This window comes from Thalia democratica, chromosome 5 (assembly GCF_965202585.1).
Source record: "Thalia democratica chromosome 5, ktThaDemo2.hap1.1, whole genome shotgun sequence".
Classification (NCBI taxonomy): domain Eukaryota; kingdom Metazoa; phylum Chordata; class Thaliacea; order Salpida; family Salpidae; genus Thalia; species Thalia democratica.
Genome location: NC_139169.1, coordinates 58,239,345 through 58,262,325, shown reverse-complemented (window position 1 = coordinate 58,262,325; position 22,981 = coordinate 58,239,345). Strand labels below are relative to the sequence as shown.

The window sequence follows — 22,981 nt, the reverse complement described above, 5'->3', positions numbered from 1 at the left end:
TATATAAACCGAGGTTTAGAATCCGTTCCCGAAAAATAATAAAATTGTAAGATGCTAATATAAAGTTATTTAACAAAATTTAAAGTATAAAGCTTAAGTACTAGAAATTGAAAGCATTAATAGCAATTTTAATAAGAGGAAACAGTCTTATTCAAACTTTCTTTAAATAAAATTAAATTAAACAACAACAACAAAACTTAGTAGCGAATTAACAATAATTTAAACAAATTATAATTATTAAAAAAAATTGTTTGCGTAAACTTGGCTTATTAGTTTTTATAAATAAAGGTTTTAAACGCTTAAATGATACATATTACGTCCTTTACAAACAATGGAAAACATATTATCGTTATAGTTTTTTGAGCATTCTTAGTTATTTAACAAATGTTCACCTATTGCAGATTGACTTTTTGTTGGCTTGTTTGTCCCATAGATCATCCAGTTTTTTTTGGCGTTGTTAAAATGTTGGTGCCTTCTTATAAGGAATCGTTGCGTAGTTCTCCCAATAAACTCAGTGGCATTTGTGCTCAACAGAGTCTAAATTCATAAACATATATTTTTATTAAAAACTTCAAATTTAATATATTTTTTTTAATTTTTAAATTATATAAAAGGTTAAACTATTTGCTAAAATTTTTGATAAGTTTCAAAATCAAAAACATTTCACATAGAAACTTTACCTTTTGACGTAGAGTTTAATATATACTTAATGTGTATATAATGTTAGATATATGCGTTGTGTGTATAAATTTTTATTTTCTTAGAGAAATATTTAATGTTGTATAGTTTAATAGTCGTATTTTTATAAATTTTTTAGTTTTAGAATTTAAATTTTGATTGTAAAGTTTTTTTTTTCATTTGTAGCTCATTATAATTTTGATTAAGTTTGGTATGCAACTCGATAACCGAGAGGTCTTTTTTGCGTATCCAGGTCCTTTAACCTAAAAATTTTGAGCAATTTTTCGTTTTTGTTCAATAAACCATTATTTAAATGAACCCGTTGTTAAAGTTTTCTTTAAATATTTTTGTTTTGCTTTCTACTTGATATATTCTAGTCTAGTTTAGTTTTAAAAAGGGGATTAACCAAAAGTGGAGCCGTAGTTACCAGTAAGCTAGATAAGTGTTTACTAATCTAAATGACCCTAGCAAATTAAAGCAGAAATTTTTGATTGACATTATGATTTTAAGTAAAATGTTAGCAGTTTTAAAAATAACTATGCTATTATTTTAACAAGTTACAATTTAATGTTAAAACACTTGTTAACTTGAATTGTTAAACGAATTTGTATATTAAAAAAAATAAATAAATATCCAAAGTTTACTTTAAATCTAAATATTGTTGTTTTAACAGATAATGCTAGAGACCAAGTATATAGCTAAAGATAAAAGCTATAGAGATATAAGAAGAAAAAACAAAGCACAAAAGTTATGGGCTCTTTTAAGGTTAATTAATTAGAAAATAAATACCTTTGTGTTTTTGTATTCATTTATTTAATGGACATAGGGGATACAAGTTGCTTAATTAATACTCAACAAAATAAGATCAAGTTGTAAAAATATGATTTACCCCTCATATGCTCTAATTTATTAAAAAATATAAATAAGTTTCACTTACTCTAGTTTAATCTTGTAAGTTAAATTTAAACAAAAAAATTTACTGTTATTCCTAAGCTATTTTAAAAATTAAAAGTATTTAAATTCAATTTTTACTTAGATAATTTATTTTAGTTACATGTTTGAAAATATTTTGTATTTATAAATGTGTATCTATGTTAAGTTTTCTATTTCGTTAAATAATTTTTGTACAAAACGTTTTCACAGTTTTTATTAAAATATTATATAGACTCAGTAGAGATGCGCATATTATTTTATTTGAAACTAAACACCTTAAGTAAAACAATTAATTCACTTACAAAATCAGTTGTTTCGATTTTACAACAAGATATTTTATTTTGATCTCTAAGATTTAAATCACATTAGTGTAACAACTGATCGAAATTTTACAAAACATCTGGCTTAAAGAACTCTGGTATGAGAGTTGTCTAACAAATTTAAAAAAAATATTTAGGCCATTTTTAAGATTAAAAACAATGAATTATTGATGCCTACCAGGCCAGGCAAGTTGTCATTTTTGGTATATGCTAGTATAACTTGCTAAATATTTTGTCAGTACAAAAGTTGTAAACTCACAATATTAAGACCTGTTAGTAAGTTTGACACCTTGACGAAAACAGAAAAGAACATTGTCAATATATTAAAACACTAAGTTATTAAAAACAAAATCCACCAAACAGTTTATCATGTTATTAGACTCATACATTCAGTGAGAGCTGGGATGTATGGAATACCTAAACTACATAAGCATATATCCTTATACAATCAATCTTATCTATGATTAGATCTCACAACAGCATAAGTTATCAAAATTCATGAATTAGATGTTAGATCCTATCCTAAGTTACTGTTTATAGTTTAAAAAAGTTTTGCAAGAGTTCGTGTTTTTTTTATTGTTAAGCAAGCAAAATTATTTAATTTTTTACTACTGAATAAATTAGCATTACTTCAATTTGTTATAATGCTCGTTATAATAAAAAATATTTATAATCAGAGACACAGTACTCTTTCTTCCAAGGGATAAAAAAGATGTAAAAGTTCTGACAACTATAAAACATGGTGTTCATCATGTTAGTAAAATGTGTTTAGATGAAAACATTATAAATGTGTGCTGGAACAAGTTAAAAAATGTTGGTTATATTTTAGTATTATTTTTTTTGTTAATGTTAAGATTAAATAGTATTTTAGTTTTAAAGATTCAAGTACTAAAATATATTAACATTTTATAAACTTTTTTTCAAGTAAATGCATTATTTTAAAACAGTAAATATTTTTTTATTTTATTTTTAAAGCATAGACTATAAACCAAAAAATAAACATAATTGATAAGCTAACGTTAAAAGCTTGTATGAGTTTGTTACTTATTTCGGGTGTCAATGATTATATATAACTATAATTCTTTTTAAATATTGAACTTCTAAAAAAGTTGTAATTATTAAGTAAAAGTTATACTAGTAAATCAAACTATTAAATTTTTATCTGAATTTTTTGGTAATAATATTTTTCAAACTTATGTTAATTTCCACAATTTTCTATAGTTAACAAGCAATATAGTTTTGCACTTTTGATGTCATCAGTTCAGTGAGAACTGATGAGGAAAATTACTAAAAGTTTAATTCTAATCAAAACTATATTTAAAAATATTATTTAGATTATTTGCTGTTTCCTGAAAAACTGTTTTTCTTGAATGTAAAAAATTGTAGCTTTTTGACTGTATTAAATTTTATCAAATTGACATTCTTTGAAAATAATGGTGTAAAATATACATTTGATTTAATGTAAAGTTTTATTAATATAGCGCTTAACAATTTTTGTTTAATTAATAGTGTTTTTAGATTTTGTGCAAGCGTAATTTTTAATAAAGCTAAACTAAAAGTTGTTTGAAACACAAAAGTGTTTCAAATAATAAAATGTAGCAGAGTTTATTTTATTTTTTTTAGTTCAACTACAAAACATTTCTTGGAAATAATCATAAAAAATATACCTTATTTCAATTTTCATTTTACAGACAATCATAACAGTTGAAGAAAGTTGCATTAAAACGTTTTCTTTAAAAGAAAATAAACTAAAAGAAACATACCCTAATACTGAGAAAGTTATTCAGATAGTTGTGAATACAAAATATTACAACTATCTAGGTCTAATAGACAGTAAAACTATAAAGGTATGTTGGAGTACAAAGTTAAAAATAGTTATGATATTTTTAAAAGTTGTTTTTAGAAACATATACTTTATTTAGATATTTAACAAAGAATTTCAAGTCGTTGCTACAACTTATTCCAAAAATGAGATTTCATGGTAAGTTATGATTTTTTATTTGAATAAATAAATAGATTTTTGAAAACAACTATTTTTTTATTACTTCACAGCTTTTGCTACAATGAGTATTGTAGTAATGTGATTACCGGAGGAAAAGGAAACCTTTCTGTAAGTCTTTAAATTATTTCAGGATTAATTATGTGTTTTTACTTACTTTTAAACACTAAATGTTTTTAGAACATTTGTAGTGAAGTTTATTCAAGTTCTTTTAAAATGAAATTTTACTTTTTGTTCTAAGTTCTATATATTTGTTGAATTATTATATTATAGATATCTATTGTAAATGTAAACACCCTCAAACACTACATTTTATAAACTGCGCTATCTGAAGAAAAACATACAAGTTTTTAAAATAGTATTTTAAAAGACTTTGTTGCTTTCTTTATTAAAGATTAAAACCTTGTATCGAATTGTATAACTTAAAGCTTCTTTTTAATCAAAACTTAATGAAAACTAAGCATCTTAATAGATTTTTCAATTTCGCTACGCTGGTGTGTACTTAATTCTTGGCCATGCAATTAAAAATGACGACATACAACTCGATGATTTTCATAAAATTGTGTTACAACCATCAACTGAAGAACATCAAAAATGTTTTGCTGTTTCAGGAAGCTCTATTGCGGTAATAAAATAAAACTGGTTTCAGTAATGATTTCTTGCTTAAGTTTATTTCATTTTTTGTGAAATTGGAAATAAATCACATTTTATTAACTTAAATAATTTCTAGCGTTGTTATAACTAAAAAAGAAAGTAAGTGGTTAATCAAAAACAAAACAAAAACTGTTTACTTATTAACTGAATCATTTTTCTTAATTATAAAAACTTGTAATAGTTTATATAGTTTTTTTATTAATACTTATACTTTACGGTTTACAAGAAACTTATAGGTTAAATGCTATGTTTTGAATACTCAAGTGTAGGAGAACTACAATTGTACGTACTCTTTCTATAATTTAAACGCTAAAATTTTGTTACAAATAAATTTAAACTTTAGAATTCTTTTTTTTGTTTGATATTTCCCTTGTTTTCAAACAATGAAATTTTAATAAAACAGTTTGTATATGCTCGTGACTAAACTGTGATATTAGAACTTACCTTATTTATCTGATTAATAATCTATCAATTTTTCAATGTTTAATGAAAGTAGTATTATCAAATGTGTAACTTAAAAAAAAACATGTAGATTACTGAACAAATTGCTTAAAAACCAATGCTAAAAAGTTATCATTTAATTATAAATTTGTTACACTATATTTTAATAAATAGAAAACGAAGTCTTATATATGAAACCTTATAAGATTTATCAAACATAAATTATAATTGTTCTATATAATGAGCAAAAAAAAGAAAAGCAAATTTTTACAGCTTATTCTGTTCATATTATAATTCTTTTTGTTTAACCATTATCTCAATTCTTTAATTTATTTGAATGATTAAAATTATAATACAAACATTAGTTTTTAAAGAAGTAAATATTACATTTTACAAAGCATTTAACTTTCTGAATAAAAAGTATTTAGTTGTCCATTCTAATGATATCTAACCTTAATATATTAATCAAAACTGAGTTGTTAAAGGTATTGAAATTTAAGTGTATATCAAAAAGTAAAAAAAAGACACTAAACTAAACACTATACTTTTATCAAAAAAAATTATATTGTTACTTAGTTAATTTGTGTTCAGCATTGAATACTTAAATCTGAATTTTTTTAAAAAACAAATAATAAAAGGGTTAATTTAAGTTGTGTCTGATTATGACTAGTTTTAGTAACTTTCTTTTATTTCACAAATACTCTTAGTTAAGTTAACAGTTAATGTAAAAATATCTCTATTGTTTTTGAATTATCATAATACAAATATTTATAGTTTAAGTATTTTGAGTAACATTGTTTTATTTTACATGCAAAGTGTGTAAAAAGACATTTACTTTTGTTTTTGTATACGTTAAAAACATTTTATGCTGTTAGTTTTGAAAGACATTTAATATAAGATAAGTTTAAAATATTTTTTCAAGAACTTGATATAAAATCTAGGTTTTTGACGTCAAGCAACACCGTTTACTCGAAGTGAGACGAAATTTGCACATAAAGAAAATAACTAGGTAAGTAATAACGTTACATTTATTTTTTTAACTAAAATAAACTTTTTGTTTATCACTATATCTCTATTTTCCATTTTTTGCAAATATTATTTTTTTGCAAATAAATAGCTATAAAGTTTTAGCTTTTTATTTTGATAAATACTTTTGCGTCTTGTGGAATTTGATTACATATCTTTTATAAATTTTTACAAACTATTACTACCATCAATTTGTTTGCGAAATATTGCTTTTTTCTTTTATCAAACATCAACGAAGGAATCACAACAAATTATTCAAACAGCATACTCTACTTTGCACCAACAAACAACATAGTGACAGGATCACGCGACGGATCAATCAAGGTCTGGACTGAAGATTTCGAAATTAAATTGGTATTCGTCGGTCACATCAAACCGGTCATGAGCTTGAACGTGTATCCCCAAGTTCGATTTTTTTGCAGTTTTAGTTTTCAATTGTTTTCTAAACATACTTTTTAATTTCAATACAAATCTATACACTTTAAATGATCGTAAAATAAATTTTTGTAGTTTACTAAATATTGTTCTTTTAAATCTTAGTATTAAAGGTATAGTTGCTTTTTTAGTATTTTGTTTTAAAGTAATTTTTCTTACAAGTTTATTAATTCAAAAGAATAATGTTTGTCATGCAAAAATTTAGTTTTATAATTTTTTTTTTAAAGCAATTTTTGATGCGTTTTCAAAAAAACTTACATTTTCTGCGTAAAATAACAAAGTTTAATAGATATAGTTTTTTGCTAGGGTCCATACATAATGTCTGCATCTTATGATAAAACTATCAGAGTTTGGAGTTTAGAAAGTTCTGACGAGGTTGACTTGTGAGTTTGATTTTAAAGTTTTGGTTTTGAAATAAATCACTTTGCATTTTTTTTCTTAATCTTTCAATTTTATGCTTATAATCCTTACATTATCTTAAAAAGGCTATAACGCGCCAAAAATTTCTGTGATTTTCTATTTACGTGTTGAAGTAAGTTTTTTTCGCAGTTTTCTAATAACAAAGCATAATTAATAGAATAGAAGCAGATGACAAGTTGTTGGGATTGTACGCAAGTTCTGACAGCAACAAACTTTTTACTTACTCCAGCAAATTTGTTGACATATGGAAAGTCACGCATCTTCATCAAATTTTTACTACGATTGGGTAATTAGAGAAAAGAGTTGATTATATGTCCTGGGCATGACGTTAAACTGTTCTGGTGTATGACTCGATAACCGAAAGGTTTTTTTTGTACACCAGGTCCTTGGACCAAACCTTTTGAGCGTATTTTTTTTTGTCGTTTAATAAACAATATAGTTAATTTTCTTATTAATATTAGTTCAAAAATTTTTTTGCAAATTTTTAGACTTAAATCTTGCTAATAAATGTTCAAAATTTACCAACTTATAATAAACTTTATAATAAAGATGCGAAAAACAAGCTCGTTGGAATAAAGCAATAACAACATCTTGAAAATTACTTGATTTATTGAATTTACGCACGTTTCTCTGTGCTAAATTAATAACACATATACAATAAATTTTTTTTCACAGTTATTCAGTGAAAAAAATGGAAATGTACGAATATAGAAATGTAAATACTTCGATAGTTTTTATTGATAAATACTTTGCTGTTTTTTTTTTACAACTGTATTTACAAATAAATTAAACCTTTGTGCATAAATTATTTAACTTTTGTCACATGTAATAAATTTGAATCAATACGAAACAGTTCTAAGTAATAAAAGCTAATGTATAATAGTACTTGAAAAAAGCTGCTTATTATACTTGTTTTTGTCTTTATCAAAAAAAACAACAAAAATTTCTAAATCCTTTTCAGTTGGTCGACCGAGTTTTGTGTTGCGGAAACGACGGATCGGTGCGACTCGTTTCTCCGCTAGACGGCACCATACTCACCACGATGCTGCCACCTTGCGATCAGAAAGCCGGTTGTGATGACAACGAGATCGTCGACGCAGTCTACTGCCTGCCACTGGAATCGATTTATGCTGTTTACGGTGACGGGGGGCTTTATCGGGCCAGCACGCTGAAGAGCCCTGCCGGCGTCGAGTTTCTTTTCAAATTTGATGGAGGTTTCTGTTGCTTATTGGTTTCTGATTTTTTGTACGTAAAACTTTTATTAGATGTTATGTTCTTTTATTTAAATTTGGTTTAAAGTGATGTATACTTTGTTTTTGTGGTAGAAACAAAACAATTGTTTTCATATGTTTCGGACTTAAATTTTTACACTTCAATTTTTCGTCAAAATAAAGTATAGTTTCTGTTACTAATTAGCTGCTAATCATCCACGTATAAAGTGTTTTATTCGATAGTGTGTTTTAAGCTTGGTTGGTAGTTATCTATGCTTAATAAATAAAGTAAAGCGACATATGTGCATAGTGTAAACAAATATTAACAAATATTAACAATATTTTCCGAACTAAAAGTTTTATGCTTCAAGTTTTCCTAAGACAAAAAGTTTAGGTTAGTCTGATGATGACTTGAAGGCTTTAAATCTGAAGCGAATGTAAACTATTGTTTGTTTACACAATAAGTATAGATTTTTTTATAGATAGTATGCAGTCAAGTTTTAAGACTATGCCTTATTGCCTGTTTTAAATTGAATTTTATATAATCAAAAAAAAAAGTTCTGTCGGAAGATAGCTTACTCATATGCTTTGTTCATCAGTCATAATTTATTTTTCTAATGATACAATTTTTTGTCTCTGTATTATAATTCATTTACTTTTTTAATTGTAAAAAAATTTGAAATTTTTTACCACAAGCATATGCTTGTTTTTATACAAAGCGACAACTGATGTTGACTGAAAAAAAACAAATATTTACATTAATTATTTAATGTTTTAGATGAAAAACTTACCTGTTTGGAGCTTTACGAGAACATAGTAGATGAAGCTGAGTTGAATGATACCTGGAATCAAATTAGGCTGGGTGTTAAAAACGAAGACATTAAGAGAAAATTCAAGTTAGAGTTTTAAATTGATTTTAGAAATCAGCTTGCTCTTTTTTTTAAGTTAGGTCTTCGTTCAATACTTTTTAGATTTTTTTTTATCTTTCGACTCTATACTTTAATATTTAGAGTCCTTCTGGTACTTTAACACATCGTAAAAAAACTTTCGTGAGTGCAAGTGTTTTTTGTTAAAAAAATAATACTTCACGTCCTAAATAAGTATGTTTAATTATTGAAAAACTAGGTTGAATTATACTATAGTTGCGCTATTTATAATGCACTAAATTCTCAATTTTTTTATTTATCAAACTTATACATAGACTTTTCAAGTGCAAAGTCTTACATATTTTCTTTAAAAAAACTAACGTTTTATGCAACAGGTACGGTTACTCGATACTGCTGATAGGCGGCACTGAAAGTGGGAACATAGTGGTTCTCGATTTAAACACGGGTAGCGTGCAGTACAGCGTGCAGTCCCACACTTCCAAGATAGTTAAAATCGTTTCCAACGTCAGAAGCAAAGAAATCATAACGTCTGGAGCAGGTTGGACCGTGGTTGTATAAAACTCATGCTACTTTTATAAAGTTTTATAAAAACTGTTAAAGTATTTAATATTTTTTTTCTAGAATTATTTTTTATTGTAAAAAGTTGTTAAATTTGTATTGCATTGTTTTTTTACTTGAAAACTTCAAAATTTTTACTTTATAAATACCAGTTGCTTGTAAAAAACAGTTTATTTTAAGACATAAAACGTATAAAATGTACACCTTAAAACGGGTATTTTTAGATAAACTGTTTAACCTTTATTCAAATTTCAACAGACAAGTTGGTCAAAGTGTGGAAGGTTTACCCGAACACCAGGGTCGAGCCCTTCGACCTTTTTACCACGTTCTTCTGCGCACAAGTGGCCACTAGGGTCGCTGTTACCTCGCATGACATTCTAATCGTCGGCTTTCAACAGGAAGAAAATGCCACCTTCACCACCGTTCACTACAACATGAAAAATAAAGGTTTTTTAATGGATATTTTGTAATACTTTAATTACTGCTGTTAATCTTAAGTATTAAAAATAATTTTGGTCATACTACTTTTCTTCTTTTTGTAACAAGAAGCACTTTGACAACAAAATGAATTTTAAAGAATAGTTCAGATCAGGCTTAGTTAACGTTCAACTACAGCTTAGTGGTTCTAACTTTATTTATTACTTTACTTAGCTTACTCTTATTCTTTAAAGTAAAAGAAACTGAAATGTTTTTACCAGTCAAGCTAAGTACAATTTTAGATAACGTGGTTGGGTATTTAATAAGTCTTGAAGAGCCAAACTTAAGCAAACAAATATCACAAGTAATAACATTTATAGTGTTAATTTGTACTTGATACTTTTTTATATGAAAATTGTGGCAAAAATCGTAATATCAATAGATTATCATCAAACAAATTATTTTCAAAAATAAAAAGCATGCTATTTAAACTTCATTCATCTACGCCATTTCTCATTTACATTAGTTTTCTTATCAGTGGTTAAAAACCAAAACAATCCATATCATTTTAATTTTTTGTTTAATGCTATAGCGACTTTAACTTAATAAACAAGCTAAATTGCAAATCCTCAGTGTATCTTCAAAGGAATTGCATTTGCATAATGCTTAATACAAAAAAAAAGCATGCTGTCTCATTTTAAATTTGTTTTTTAGCGTTTACATAACCTTATGGTCAGAGACTAAAAAATAAAACATGACTATCAATGTTGTCTTAAACCAGATTAGTTGTATTTGATTCTAGAACAGTTTGCAAAATCAAAAAGTTAAAAACATATTAATTATATTCATAAAAACAGCATTTTAATATTATTCACTAAATTTATACTACTTTATTTTAATATTATTACATTTATAATACTTGTAAAAACAATATTTGCACAACAGCCAGGTTCGATCACGAGCCTGATTTCGATCACACGAACGAGCTCACCGGAATTTCCTGCTTGAAAAAGTTGAACCTGGTCGCCACTTGCAGCAAGGACGGGTCCATACATATTTGGAATGAAGAAAACTGTCTGATTAGGTTGTTTGATTTTTTAAAAGATTTCTGTTTTTATTTCATGACTATTTCCAAAATGTTAATTGCATTAAGTTTGTCAATAGTTTTTTTTATTTCATGTTTTTTGAGCTCTTATTGTTATACATATTTTGCTTCATACTAATTTTAAACCCAGTTTTTACTTTAGCAACAAAAACTCACCATGCCAATGAAAAATTTTTTTTTTTCTTTAAACCAGGAAGCTGAAACTGAACGGAGCGCCGCACAGCATCTGCTTCTGCAACGAGCGAGGAGACATCCTGGTGGGATTGGAAGGGAACATCCACCTGATAAAAGGAAGCTCGTACCTGCCGCTCATCTACGCACTCAAGTTGGCCTGCATAGATGTGCGGCGGCAGAATAAGGAGTACGAGTTCGCGAGGAACAGGGTCTTGTACGAGAGTTTGCCCGACAAGCACAAGGACAAGCTGATCGTGGCCAAGTCCAGCTACAAAAAGTGTGAACTGTTTTCAATAATTCAGTTTGAATTGGAAAAATATTAATAATTTTCACGGTAATCAAGTGTCTTGAAATTTTTATTTTGCGTACTGCAAGTCCGGCTACAAAAAGTTTATTTTAAAGAATTAACTAAAGATAATTTTTTGGTTGCGTATTTGAAAATAATTTTAAGAAGTTTGTCTGAAAGTTGAGTTTGCAAAATACAGCTACGAAAGTTTTTTAGTACAGAAAGTTACTTTTGTTCTAAAAATTAAAACCATTAGCTGTTAGGTATACGAGTTTCTTTTCAGTTTTTTTTACTTTTATTGTAAACTTGACCAGCTACTCGTTCGAGTTCGGCTCGATGGAGAAGTCGTGGGACCAGGAGTGCAAGGAGGAGCAGATGGCGAAGATCAGGACGAGGGAGCAGGAGATAGTCGACCTGAGGGACGGGGTGATCACGTCGAAGCGGTCGCAGAGGAAGGCGAGGACCAAGGTGAGGTCTCGGGTGTTCAAAAAGTACATGGACCTCTGGCACCATCGCCCCGTGCATAAGGTTTGTTTGATGGTTAATAAGATTTTAAAAAATATTTGTGTTTCAGTTTAATGAAAATATTTTGTTTCAGGTTGAAAGCCAAGAGAGTGCTGCTAATTTGTTTGAAAGTAATCCGAACCCACCCAAGGAAAAGCCGCAAAGTTCGTTTTTACATATTTGGTTCTTTTGTATATACTTTTTGTTTAAATTGTTCAATGTACTTTTTTGATTAGCTTCATTTAGCACTCTTGAAACTTAAAGTTAAGTACAGTTTTACGGTTAAGCGCTCTTTAAAGATTTTTAGTTGAACTTTTGATAATTTATTATAAAAAAAGTCATTTTAAATACTTGTGACTAAAACTTATTTAATTTTTTTTTAGTATCACAATCTTTATATTAAATAAACGAATTTATTTATTAAAAATTAAACAACCCAAAGTTAAATGTTACAAGACTTATAAATCAACGCTTGTTCCTATTCAGGTCCTAAACAAAGATACAAAGGATCAGACAAACGTCATGGGTTTTTCCCTTCCGTGAAGTCAGCTAAGCCATTACAAGATATGCTGGAAGAAAACACTTGGGTTATTGATTTATTTTATTTGTTTTTTTTTAATTTAGTAGTCTTTACCCAATTAAAAAAAAATTATATTGTGTTGAGGGTATTTTAGAAATGATTCCATTCGATCAAAGATATATGGTATTTAAAATAATTTTCAAAGTTATAAATTTCTTCTAGACAACAAACTAAGCAGAGTTGAATACTTGTAAATTATACGTTGTATGATTACTTTATTTTTTTCCATTTAAGAAGTTTTTGTTTTCGAAAATCTGTAATGACCCATTTAACAAAAGTTATGTTAAAAGACCTAATCAGCTGAACAAACTATTCATTTTAGATTTTGTTTTCCAACATACTTTTTAACATTTAATTATCCCGAAAAATCAGAAAACTGCGCATAGAAAGTTATAAGTTCCGATGATCTCTTTTATTTTTATTTGTATATACTTCTACTTTTACTTTGCCAGACTATTTCAGTTGTGTTATTGATATCTTAGAGCTAAACTTTAAATTAAAAAAAATTAGAAAAAATTGAACAATTTAAAGCTGACAAACAATGATTTGTATTTTTTCAATAACGAGTGTGGAAAGTATACATTTGAAACGCTTTTTATACTTTCAAACAGAAAGAAAATCGATTAGAAAGTGGCCCGGATGTGGAGAAGAAAGGCTACCTACTTCACCCGAGATCTTACATTCCCAACTCGATACTCGTGAGGCTCCTGTGGCCTCAGCAGTGTTTCGAAGCGCAAAAAGAACAATTCGAAAAGAATGTAGACTCCGTGCACATTATCAGCGAATCAGTAAGATTGTTTATTGTGAACATTTCGAAAGTTTCCCTGTTTGAGTAGTAATTGTTAGATTGAGAATTACAAATATACGCCAATAACTTAATATGTTTAAAGTAAATTAAAACGTTTCAGATTAAACTATTGTGAGAAACTTACTTTTTCCAATAAGTTTTGAAATATTTGAAAACTTTTGTAACATTTCTCCTGTTTTTAAAGTTTATCTTAAACAATAAATTAAAAGTAAACACAAAAATATTTTTTCAAGTTTCATTTTTGAAGTTTATTTTCTTGCAATTTTGATAAAATTTAAGCATTAATAACCTTTTTTGTTAAGCAATCTGTAGTATACATATGTATTTGTTTAATTTAAGTTTTATATTCCTATTTTTAAAAGATATCGGAATATACCAGTCACGAAAAAAACTTACGAGTACTAAGAGGCATGCAACTGCTGTCTACTGTTGATACTTCTATGAATCCTTCAGGTTGCATAACACATTTATTTGTTTTCAACTTCATTATTAAAAAAAGTATATGTTTATCTATCGTTGTTTTTGTTCTACCGATTTTTCACTTTCATCCAGTGAAGTGACCTCCGAAACATTGCTTTTTTAAATTTTTGTACACGTTTTTAATTTTGAAAACTTTTTATTTTGTACATTGCAGCCGGTTTGAAACGCACTGGGAGTCCGACGGGCTCCCACGTCAGTCAGAACTCATCCCAGGCGACGGACAACGAAGAAGACGGGAGCTCGCTCAAAAACAAACTGATGGAAGCGATCAGCAACGTGAAGAACTCTCCGCAGCCTTCTGCCGTGAAACACGTTGAAGAGGAACAGCAAGGTTGTTGTGGAAGTGATTTTTTAACGTGTTAGAATTTTGGTCGTTGTAAGTTGCTCTTTTCAGTCAATTAAAATAATCATGCTTATGAAATAGCTTTACGACGTTAATGTTAAATGTTAAGGTCTTACCATAACTATGTTTAACTTTGTTAGCTTTTTGTTTTTTTGTGATTTAAATTTATAAACTTAAACTCACTCAAGATCAACCAGTCGCGCCGCCACTTCCAAACGTAAGAAAGTCGCAACTCAAGCATCAAGTTAAAAAGTTGCCGCCCAGACCGGTGCCTAGAAAGTCTATAAGTAAAATTGTCGAAAAAACTGAGGAGCCCGAATTTTTGAAGATGTTCGAAGATCAATCGTGGTATTTGCACCACAAGCGAGACATTAAGAAAGTCAATATTTTTATATTCAACTGAAGCTGACTTTATGATTATTTTTATATTTAAATAATGACTGAGTGTCACAATTACTTTAAATAGAAAGTAGATATTTTCTTAATTTGTGATTTTTTTTTAAATTGACATTTAATAAATATTACTAGAATATGCAACCCCCTTATACTGCAATGAAATTCTTCGAAGCTATAACCTCGCAACTTGCCGCTTTAAAAGATTGGGGGGAACGAAGGCAAATCTGCCAGGCGCTCCGTTCTCTCTGGTACAAACAACATCTTGAAGATTGCCCTCAAATTTTGGAATCAACCTTGATTGAAATGATTTCTTCAGCGCAGTCTAACGTAAATTGTTTTTTTTTTCAGTAGGATAACACAATCATAGTTTTTTTTTTTGAATTCCACCATTAAAGATGATTTTTTAAGTTGAATACGTTGAGTAAACTTTTTGTAATACTGACTCAGGTTGCTAAAGAGTGTGAGTTTTTAGAAGCGGCATTCAAACTGTACAGAACTGTTGTCGACGGCAAAAAACCCAAACAGCTGGTGGTTGAGTTGCTGACAAGTTACCTGCAAGGAAACGAATTTCACAAAAGTTTTGTCATCGAAACTTTAAATGAAATTGGATTAGAAGTTTGTTTTTTATATTTCTTAAAATTCTAGTTTTGTTGCTAGTTCTTACGTCTATACAAAGTAAAAATTTTAAACACTTGGTAATAAAAAAAAAGACTTAAAAATTGATTTTCTTTTTATAAGTTTTTACATCATAAACTTTTTTATTGTTTTCAAAATCCCTTTTTGATTCGGCATACTTGAAAGAACACATGTGATGTAGTTCCAATTTATACATGAATGTACAAGCAATTATTTTTTTTGTTGAATTTAATTATTATTAGTTATTAACTTATTCAAAAAAAAAATTCTTGTCATAAACTAAGGATGATATCACTTTAGGATGAGCATTCTTACCTTTCGAAAGACTTGGATTCTTGGGAGTTGTGGAAAATAAAAGAAGGTTCAGAAATAAAAGTGAAAGATCAACTGAGAAATTTGGTTGTACGCTGGATTGGCACTTGGACAGACCAGTTTAAAGTATGTTTTTATCAATACGCAACAATTATTTTTCTTATATAATAATAAGTTTCACTAAGTTTTAAAATGTTTATGTTGCTTGTGAATTCAAGCTAAAAATGTAGAAAATGTTTATTATTTATAATAGCTGTTTTCTGATTTTAAGAAAACGTGTACTGATTATAACAGTTGTTTTAATCGAAGGCCCATTACAACAAAGCAGTCAATGATCTCAAGAAAGGTAAAAAAGTCGAAGGAAAATTGCGCGTGAAAAATCCGCTGGGTGACGCAAAAGACCTGAACAAACTGAAACGGTTCGATTTGCTGGCTGTTCGGCAAGACAAAATCGATGACAAAATAAACTTGATAGAAGTACTTTTTGTACTGAAAATTTTTTTATTTCACTTTTTGAAATTTTTGTCTGCTGTCAAAAACGTTGTCTTTTAAACAATCTCTATAATCTATTATTATATTAAATTATAACTATTTGTTGAAGTTTCAAAGAAGTAAATTAGTATACCAAGCTAAAATTTATAAGTCATAAGATTTATACAACTTGTTGGTTTCACTAAAGAGGTTCTAGTTCTCTAAGACATTGAAACGACTAGTTGTAATCATTATTTATCGACTAATATTAACTTCTTCTGAAGTTTTTGAAAATTTAGCTGTACTGTAGTAGAATAAACAATAACAACAGTAATTATGTGCTTAATTTTTTTCATATATTTTTTTTTAGATTTTGAATTATTTCTGCGAAATAGCTGATGAAAATGAAAAGATGCGTGAAAAAGTGGCAAAACTGAGCATATTAAAATCTGACAAAAATACAGTTGTTGCTCTACCTTACTACACTCCACAAAATATTGTGAGATTTTTAATTTGTTGTTGAAACCTATATTTGAAATCTGGTTTTCAATTTGTTTAATTTTTTAAAGATATTATTCAGAATTTATTTTGATTGAGTTTAAAAAAAACTTAATTGTTTAAATTCTTTGTATAATTAGCACTAATTTCATTAATATTTAAAAAAAGAGAAGTTACCAAATTTTACAGTTTCAAAAAAAAGGTATATCGTGTTGATAAATAGATATATGTTAAATAAAACTATCTTGTTTTTTTTAACTTCTTTAGTCTTTTTTTCGATATACTGTTTCTTTTAGATAATCTTAATAAGTGATCTATTTAAAACTCTAAACTAATAATACTAACAAGAATAAACAAAGGATAGTACAAGTTCAATTAAACTATTATTTAAATAGTTTAATTTAGTTAAATACCTATAAAAGTATTAATTGGTGCTCAAGTGTCATAATAAACAAAATATTAAATACATAATAACATAAACAAGACATCTTTTTTTTATAAACTAAATATACTTCGAAAAACACTTATCAGTAGATTAAGTTTGCAAGAGATAAGTTTTTTTTTTAACAAAAAGATTAAACTTTTTTATCTCTTGTTAGCTTTGTACTCTACTGATGAGAATTGCTCGAAGCATATTTATTTTATTAAATAATCTGTCTTGTCTGTCTTTTGTAAAACAAACAAACCACGCAGGCGATCAGAAGGCTCGGTGAAACTCACACATCACGGAGGCCGAGGAGAAGCAACAAGCTGGCAGTGGAGTACAGACTGAACATCGATGAAAACTACCCCGATTTGAATGCTCCCTTCACCAACAAGCTCATACTCAACCCTTCCCACGTGTCCATGTGCCCTCTGGAGTGCGAACAAACCGACAGGTTCGTTCTTTTTTTAACATTAGAATACTTAAAGAGAACATCGGAGTAATTCTTATGTAAGCTAGAGCTTACCATACTTAATTGTAGGATTTGGACCGCGTAGGAAGTAGATACAATGTTGTTAAATGAAGTTAATATATTTTTTCAGACTTTTTTTTAGTTATGAAACATTTTAAAAATATATTCTATATAAAACATCTTTGGTACAATAATTTTTTATTAGGAAATTTGTTAAAATTTCATTTACATACATAAGTTAAGTACGATAGTATTTTAACTTTGAATTAATTGATACATCTAAATTATTTTTATAGGTCATATAAAGTTATGATGTATAAATTCAAAAAACTTTATTTTTGTTGTATCAGAATCAACAAAATATTTATAAAAACTAATTATTATAACTATAGATGAACACTTTTACAGTTTTTTGTTTAAATGAATGTACTATTGTTGAATAAAAATTAAATTAAATAAATTGAAAACAATTAAAATTATTTTTTCTTTCTAATTTAAAAACATTAATATGCTGTTAGGTTTAAAGTATCGGTTATTTAGATTTTAGAATATGAAGCAAATTGTTTTTGATTGTTTAAGATATAAATAGAGTTAAGTTTTTAATTGAATCTTTTTTTAATAAGTTTTATGCTAACAAATAAAGTATTTAATGTAACCAAATAAAGTATGTATAGTTTTTAAAGTATATAAGCCGTCATAATAATAAATGAATATATATATATATATATATATATGTATCTTTATAAATACCAAAGTTTTTTTAATAATAATTAATAGCTTATTATACTACTACTTAAATGTAAATATACAAGTTCACATTAAACTTATTATTTTATAAATAAGTTAAACTTAAACTGCTCTTGTCAAAGATAATCTAAAAAATAACATAGTAGGAAAACATTGAAGTTTAGTTTAATTATCAAAAAGTATCTTTCTTTTGAAAGATATCATAAAATAAATAAGGATTAAGATATAAGTTACTAAACTGCACAAATATTTTTTATCCAAATGTACCTAGTTAAACATTTCAGTAAAGTAAAAAGTTATAACTGCTAATTTAAATGTCACGTAAAGATTTTTATAACTTTATAAGTAGTAAATTTTATCGACATTTACATATGAAGTTTAGTAAATATATATTTTTTTCTAAACAGGTTCGATCAAATTTCAAATTTATATCAGCCAGTTTTAATCACATTGAGAAATCCTATTCACCAGAAATACTTTGTTCCAGAAAAATCTTACGTGCACTAATCCTTAATCGTAAAAGTTTTTGCTGCAATGAAATTATTAAAAATGGGTATCTTCGTATCTCAAAAACTAATGTATTGCGATGCTTTTAGTGTGTGTAATATTGTTTTTTTATTACAAAATGTTTATTGTTATACCACTGTCACTGTACTACATAGTTCTGTTGTCATTTTATTAAAAAAAAATTTAATTAAATTTTTTTTTTGTCATTTTTGTGTCAGAGGTTTTTGTAATTGTAGCTTAAAAATGTTTCAGTTTTAATAAAACTCATGTATTTAATCTTTGAAGCAAAAGGCCTTAACTGTTTATTAGTTTTAGTTTCACATACAATCCAACTGTGATTATTGTGTAAATTTTATATTTTTTCTTACAAGTTGTTTAATTAAAGAACGCTTAAACTACCTTTTTTCATTTTTTAGAACTTATTCGAGAATTAAATTTTCGTGTTATTGCTATACAATTACCTTTATGTTATGCTTTAGTTAAAATTCTCTTTATATAATAAACTATAAAATTAGATAGATAAACCAACTGTATAAAACTTGCCAGTTTTCAACGTTAAAATCATATAAACTACTTTAGGACAAGTTGATTTATAAATCACTAATTTAATTTAAACTTGAAACCAAACTAAAGAATAACCTTGCTAAATTTTGCTTATTTAGGTGTTTAATTCATTTTACCTTTTAAACATTTTAAAAAATAAATTGAAATTTAAAAATTGGAAGTTATTTTACAGGTTTAAACAGTCTGATTATATGAAAATATTACAAGTGTTAGGAATACTTTTTTTTTTCTTGCAAGGTCGCTAATAAAAGTAAAATAATAATAAAGCAAATGTTAAAATATATATAATCTGAATTTTCCGTTTTTTTGAAATAATAGCTATATTTTAAAACATAATGATAAAGTATATAAAAACAAATATAAATAAGATAAACCGAAAACAAAGAGATAAAAGCAATATCAAACTAACACAAACTTAAAAATTAGGAACTTCAACACTACTTTAATGTTTACAGAAAGTATTCCACGTAAATAACACTGATAAAATATGTTGTAAAACGTATATATTATTGTATTATATTAAAGTTAAGTGAAAAATAAGTAGAAAATACAGTTTTTTATAAAAAAATACATTACGTTTGTACAGCTAAACATAAATATGATGGTGCTGATTTTTTTTAACTAGAATAGATTTTTAAGTTAACAACTTTACTTATAAAATGTTTACATGTTAGGAACAATAACGTATTGCATATTTAAACAAAGAATTTGTTAGAATTAAACTGATTGCTTAAATTTTACTACAAAATAATATTTTTTACTTTATTAAAAACAATAAATAAAGTTCAACTATAACAATTTTTTCATTGCTGTTTTTCTATACTATCAGAAAAATAAATATTTTTAAATAAATAAAGCAAACATGTTTCGTTTACTTATAATTAAAAATGTTAGAGATTTATTTTTTTTTTTACAAATTATGTTTGAGTATAACCAAATAGTTTTTTTTTTCCTCGAATTTTACGAACAAAACAAAACTGTTTTTTTAACCTAGTATGTACGTAATTACTTTTTTTAACTTAGCTGCTTAGTTATATTCTAATAAATATGTAAACTTAAAAGTCTTATTAATATTAATCCAATAAACTCGATCCTGTAAGCCTAAATAACAATTATAAAAAAGATGTTAACTCCAATTAACTTGAGTTAAAAAGCTACATAATATTTTCTTTTTGATTTTTACTTATAATACTAAACTTCGTATACGTGACAAGAAATATTCGTAGAATATACAAGTTTTAAATGTTGTATTAGTTTAGTCTTTAGTATTTTATTGACCGTTACATATTTTCAAGACCAAATTATTCCAATGCGTTTTTTATTTCATATAGTTTAAAAACATTCAATACAGTAAACTAAAAGAGATAGCGAAAAATATAAAACAAAAAGTAAACAAAATTGCAGTTTAAAATAAACCATGTGCATTTAACTAGTTTAAAACTCGCTTTAACAACAATACAACTTTCTTCTGTCGACATAGGTTTATAACGAGCAAGCGGTTTAATTTGGCTGAATCCCTTACTGTAAATCCAGCTATTTTTAGAATAAACAACATCTTTGTAACATTCTAGCGAGTTGCTGTAACGAATCATCATTATAAGTACGTTTGCAAAAAAAAGTAACTTCATTTTTCTGTTAGAAGCCTACATAGATATTTTTTTGGTAAAAAGTGAGTTTTTTAAAAGGTTTCTACTATATTAGCATATGTGCCTGATCTTGACAAACTAAGTTAAAAAAAAGGCAGCGATGTACATAGAGTCTTCATTTATGTTTGTAACAACTTTTAAATTACAATTTTGTAACTAAAGTACTTCTATACTATATTGTTCAATAAAATGCTAAAAAAATTACTTAATGATAAGACCAAGACATACTAGATTAAGTTTATTATTTATTTTTAATAACTTAGATACTAGTAAAATCATATAAAAATTTTATGCTACTTTAAGTTTTCACAGCTTTATTTTAATTGCTAATTTTAAAAATATCTTTAACAAAAATAAGCAAGCATGATAACAATAATATTTAATTGCATTTTACTGACTTATCTCAATGTAATTTATTACTTGTATTAGTTTTTTAAGCAGTTATTTTTAAACTTTACTAAGTTACCTTTACAGTTACCTTTACCTTTACAGCAGTAATAAAATATTTTCAGCACTTGCTGTTAGCTCTATAATTTTTCTACTCTAAGTTAAATTTACCTTGTCATTCTGTTTAAAAAGAATTAGAAACACTTTAACAGCAAATAAAGTAAAGCTACAAACATGCGTTGGTGTAATGAAAGCATTAATTGTTTTTGATTTTTTCAATGTGACTAACATTATAACTAATCCTTACTAATATCAACTTTTAAAGCAGTATTTAAAGTTTTTTTGATACTAAAATTTGAATAATCGCTTGCTTGCTATTAAAAAATTACTAAAAATTAAAATTGTTGCCATTTAGAATTTAAGTTGTTCGTACATAAATGTTCTTTAAGTGTAACTAAAATGTACAATAATCCTATTTTATATTTAACCTCAAAGGACTACAAAATTTTATTACAACTGATAAGTATCCGGAATTATCCAAAAGTAATTACTTAATCTTTAAGTATATTAAATTATTAAGTTTCTAAATAACTAATTTACTACAAATATATATTTTTTTTAAACGTTATAAAATATAATTGAAAATTTTTAAAGCAGCTTAAAATAATAAGTCTTTTTGAAAAAAGTAAACAAAACATTTATTTTCTACAAACTACTTTAAAACTTTTATTTAAGTTTATTAAGTTATATATGTTATAACTCAGTTGGCTTTTGTGTAATAAATGTGCAACAGTTTTAAATACAAAACTATTGTTTTCACACAATGAAGCTTATAGTATTAATTTATTCTACTTTGTTCATTCGAAGAAATTTATGTACATAATTGCTTATGCACGTATAAAACTAATTAATATCTAAAGATAATAAAAAATGTTTTCCTTTACAACATTTGTGGATTAATTAGAAAAAAGTACACTTCAAATCAATAAATTACTTTACTAAACTTAGAGTTATTAGAATTTTTTAAATCCACAAACTGATAGTTTTTAGAGTATTTAAATTGTATTACTACAAAGATCAATAAAAAACGTATATTTTTAAACGAAAGATGTTAAAAACTTAAACTAAAAGTTGTTAAGTCAAAACAAAAGTTACATCTAGAACTTACAAGATAAGCATTTTGTTGTTTTATGAAAAAAAAGTATTTGTTTAAGTTTAAAACTATATGCTTTATTAACTATTTTTTAGAAAACAACAATTTATTATTTGTCATAAAAACAGAATAAATAAAATAAATAAAAAACGTTACAAAAATAAAAGTTAAAGTTAAATTGTTAGTTAAACTCCACAAGTATATTTTTAAAATCTTGACAAATTTCGCTTTAGGCGTCTTTTATAAAGTAACAAAAAGTTTTACTTTATGCTGCTTTTACTTCTAATTTCAAAAATCGTTGTTTAAACTTTATGATAACGCCTCCAAACACTCCACTTCTCCGTACTTTTCCACCAGCAGATTTTATGGTTCCTCCTCCAATTTTTTTTTGGCCCCTGTTTGAAGTGTTTGCATTAAATGAAAAAGTAAAATTAAGTTATTAGGGTGTTTTTATGCAATTTATGTAATATTGGTTTACTTTTGAGCTTTATTTATTTTAAAATTTCTAA

The 22,981-nt window shown here is 26.5% G+C and overlaps 1 protein-coding gene across 1 annotated transcript; it reads left to right on the top strand.

Annotated features, from left to right (window-relative positions):
• Window positions 1–1,144: 1,144 nt before the first annotated feature.
• LOC145836672 (uncharacterized) lies at window positions 1,145–18,868 on the top strand. Its single transcript, XM_082944457.1, has 32 exons — window positions 1,145–1,194; window positions 1,352–1,443; window positions 2,609–2,744; window positions 3,623–3,778; window positions 3,854–3,912; window positions 3,984–4,041; window positions 4,403–4,555; window positions 5,967–6,034; window positions 6,315–6,456; window positions 6,793–6,869; window positions 7,064–7,192; window positions 7,582–7,621; window positions 7,868–8,120; window positions 8,896–9,013; window positions 9,379–9,542; window positions 9,821–10,009; window positions 10,925–11,063; window positions 11,278–11,535; window positions 11,859–12,072; window positions 12,143–12,212; window positions 12,535–12,635; window positions 13,240–13,416; window positions 13,799–13,889; window positions 14,071–14,247; window positions 14,448–14,638; window positions 14,788–14,982; window positions 15,103–15,270; window positions 15,592–15,729; window positions 15,913–16,080; window positions 16,445–16,573; window positions 17,266–17,450; window positions 18,623–18,868. The coding sequence occupies exons 2-32, from the start codon at window positions 1,355–1,357 to the stop codon at window positions 18,720–18,722; spliced, it is 4,332 nt and encodes a 1,443-aa protein (XP_082800583.1). The 5' UTR covers window positions 1,145–1,194; window positions 1,352–1,354; the 3' UTR covers window positions 18,723–18,868.
• The last annotated feature ends 4,113 nt before the right edge of the window (window positions 18,869–22,981 follow it).

Coding starts and splice junctions, on each gene's coding strand:
- LOC145836672 (XM_082944457.1), top strand. CDS start 1,355: ATGCTAGAGACCAAGTATATAGCTAAAGATAAAAGCTATAGAGATATA. Junction 12,073..12,142: donor ACCATCGCCCCGTGCATAAG/GTTTGTTTGATG, acceptor ATTTTGTTTCAG/GTTGAAAGCCAAGAGAGTGC. Junction 15,730..15,912: donor CTTGGACAGACCAGTTTAAA/GTATGTTTTTAT, acceptor TTTTAATCGAAG/GCCCATTACAACAAAGCAGT.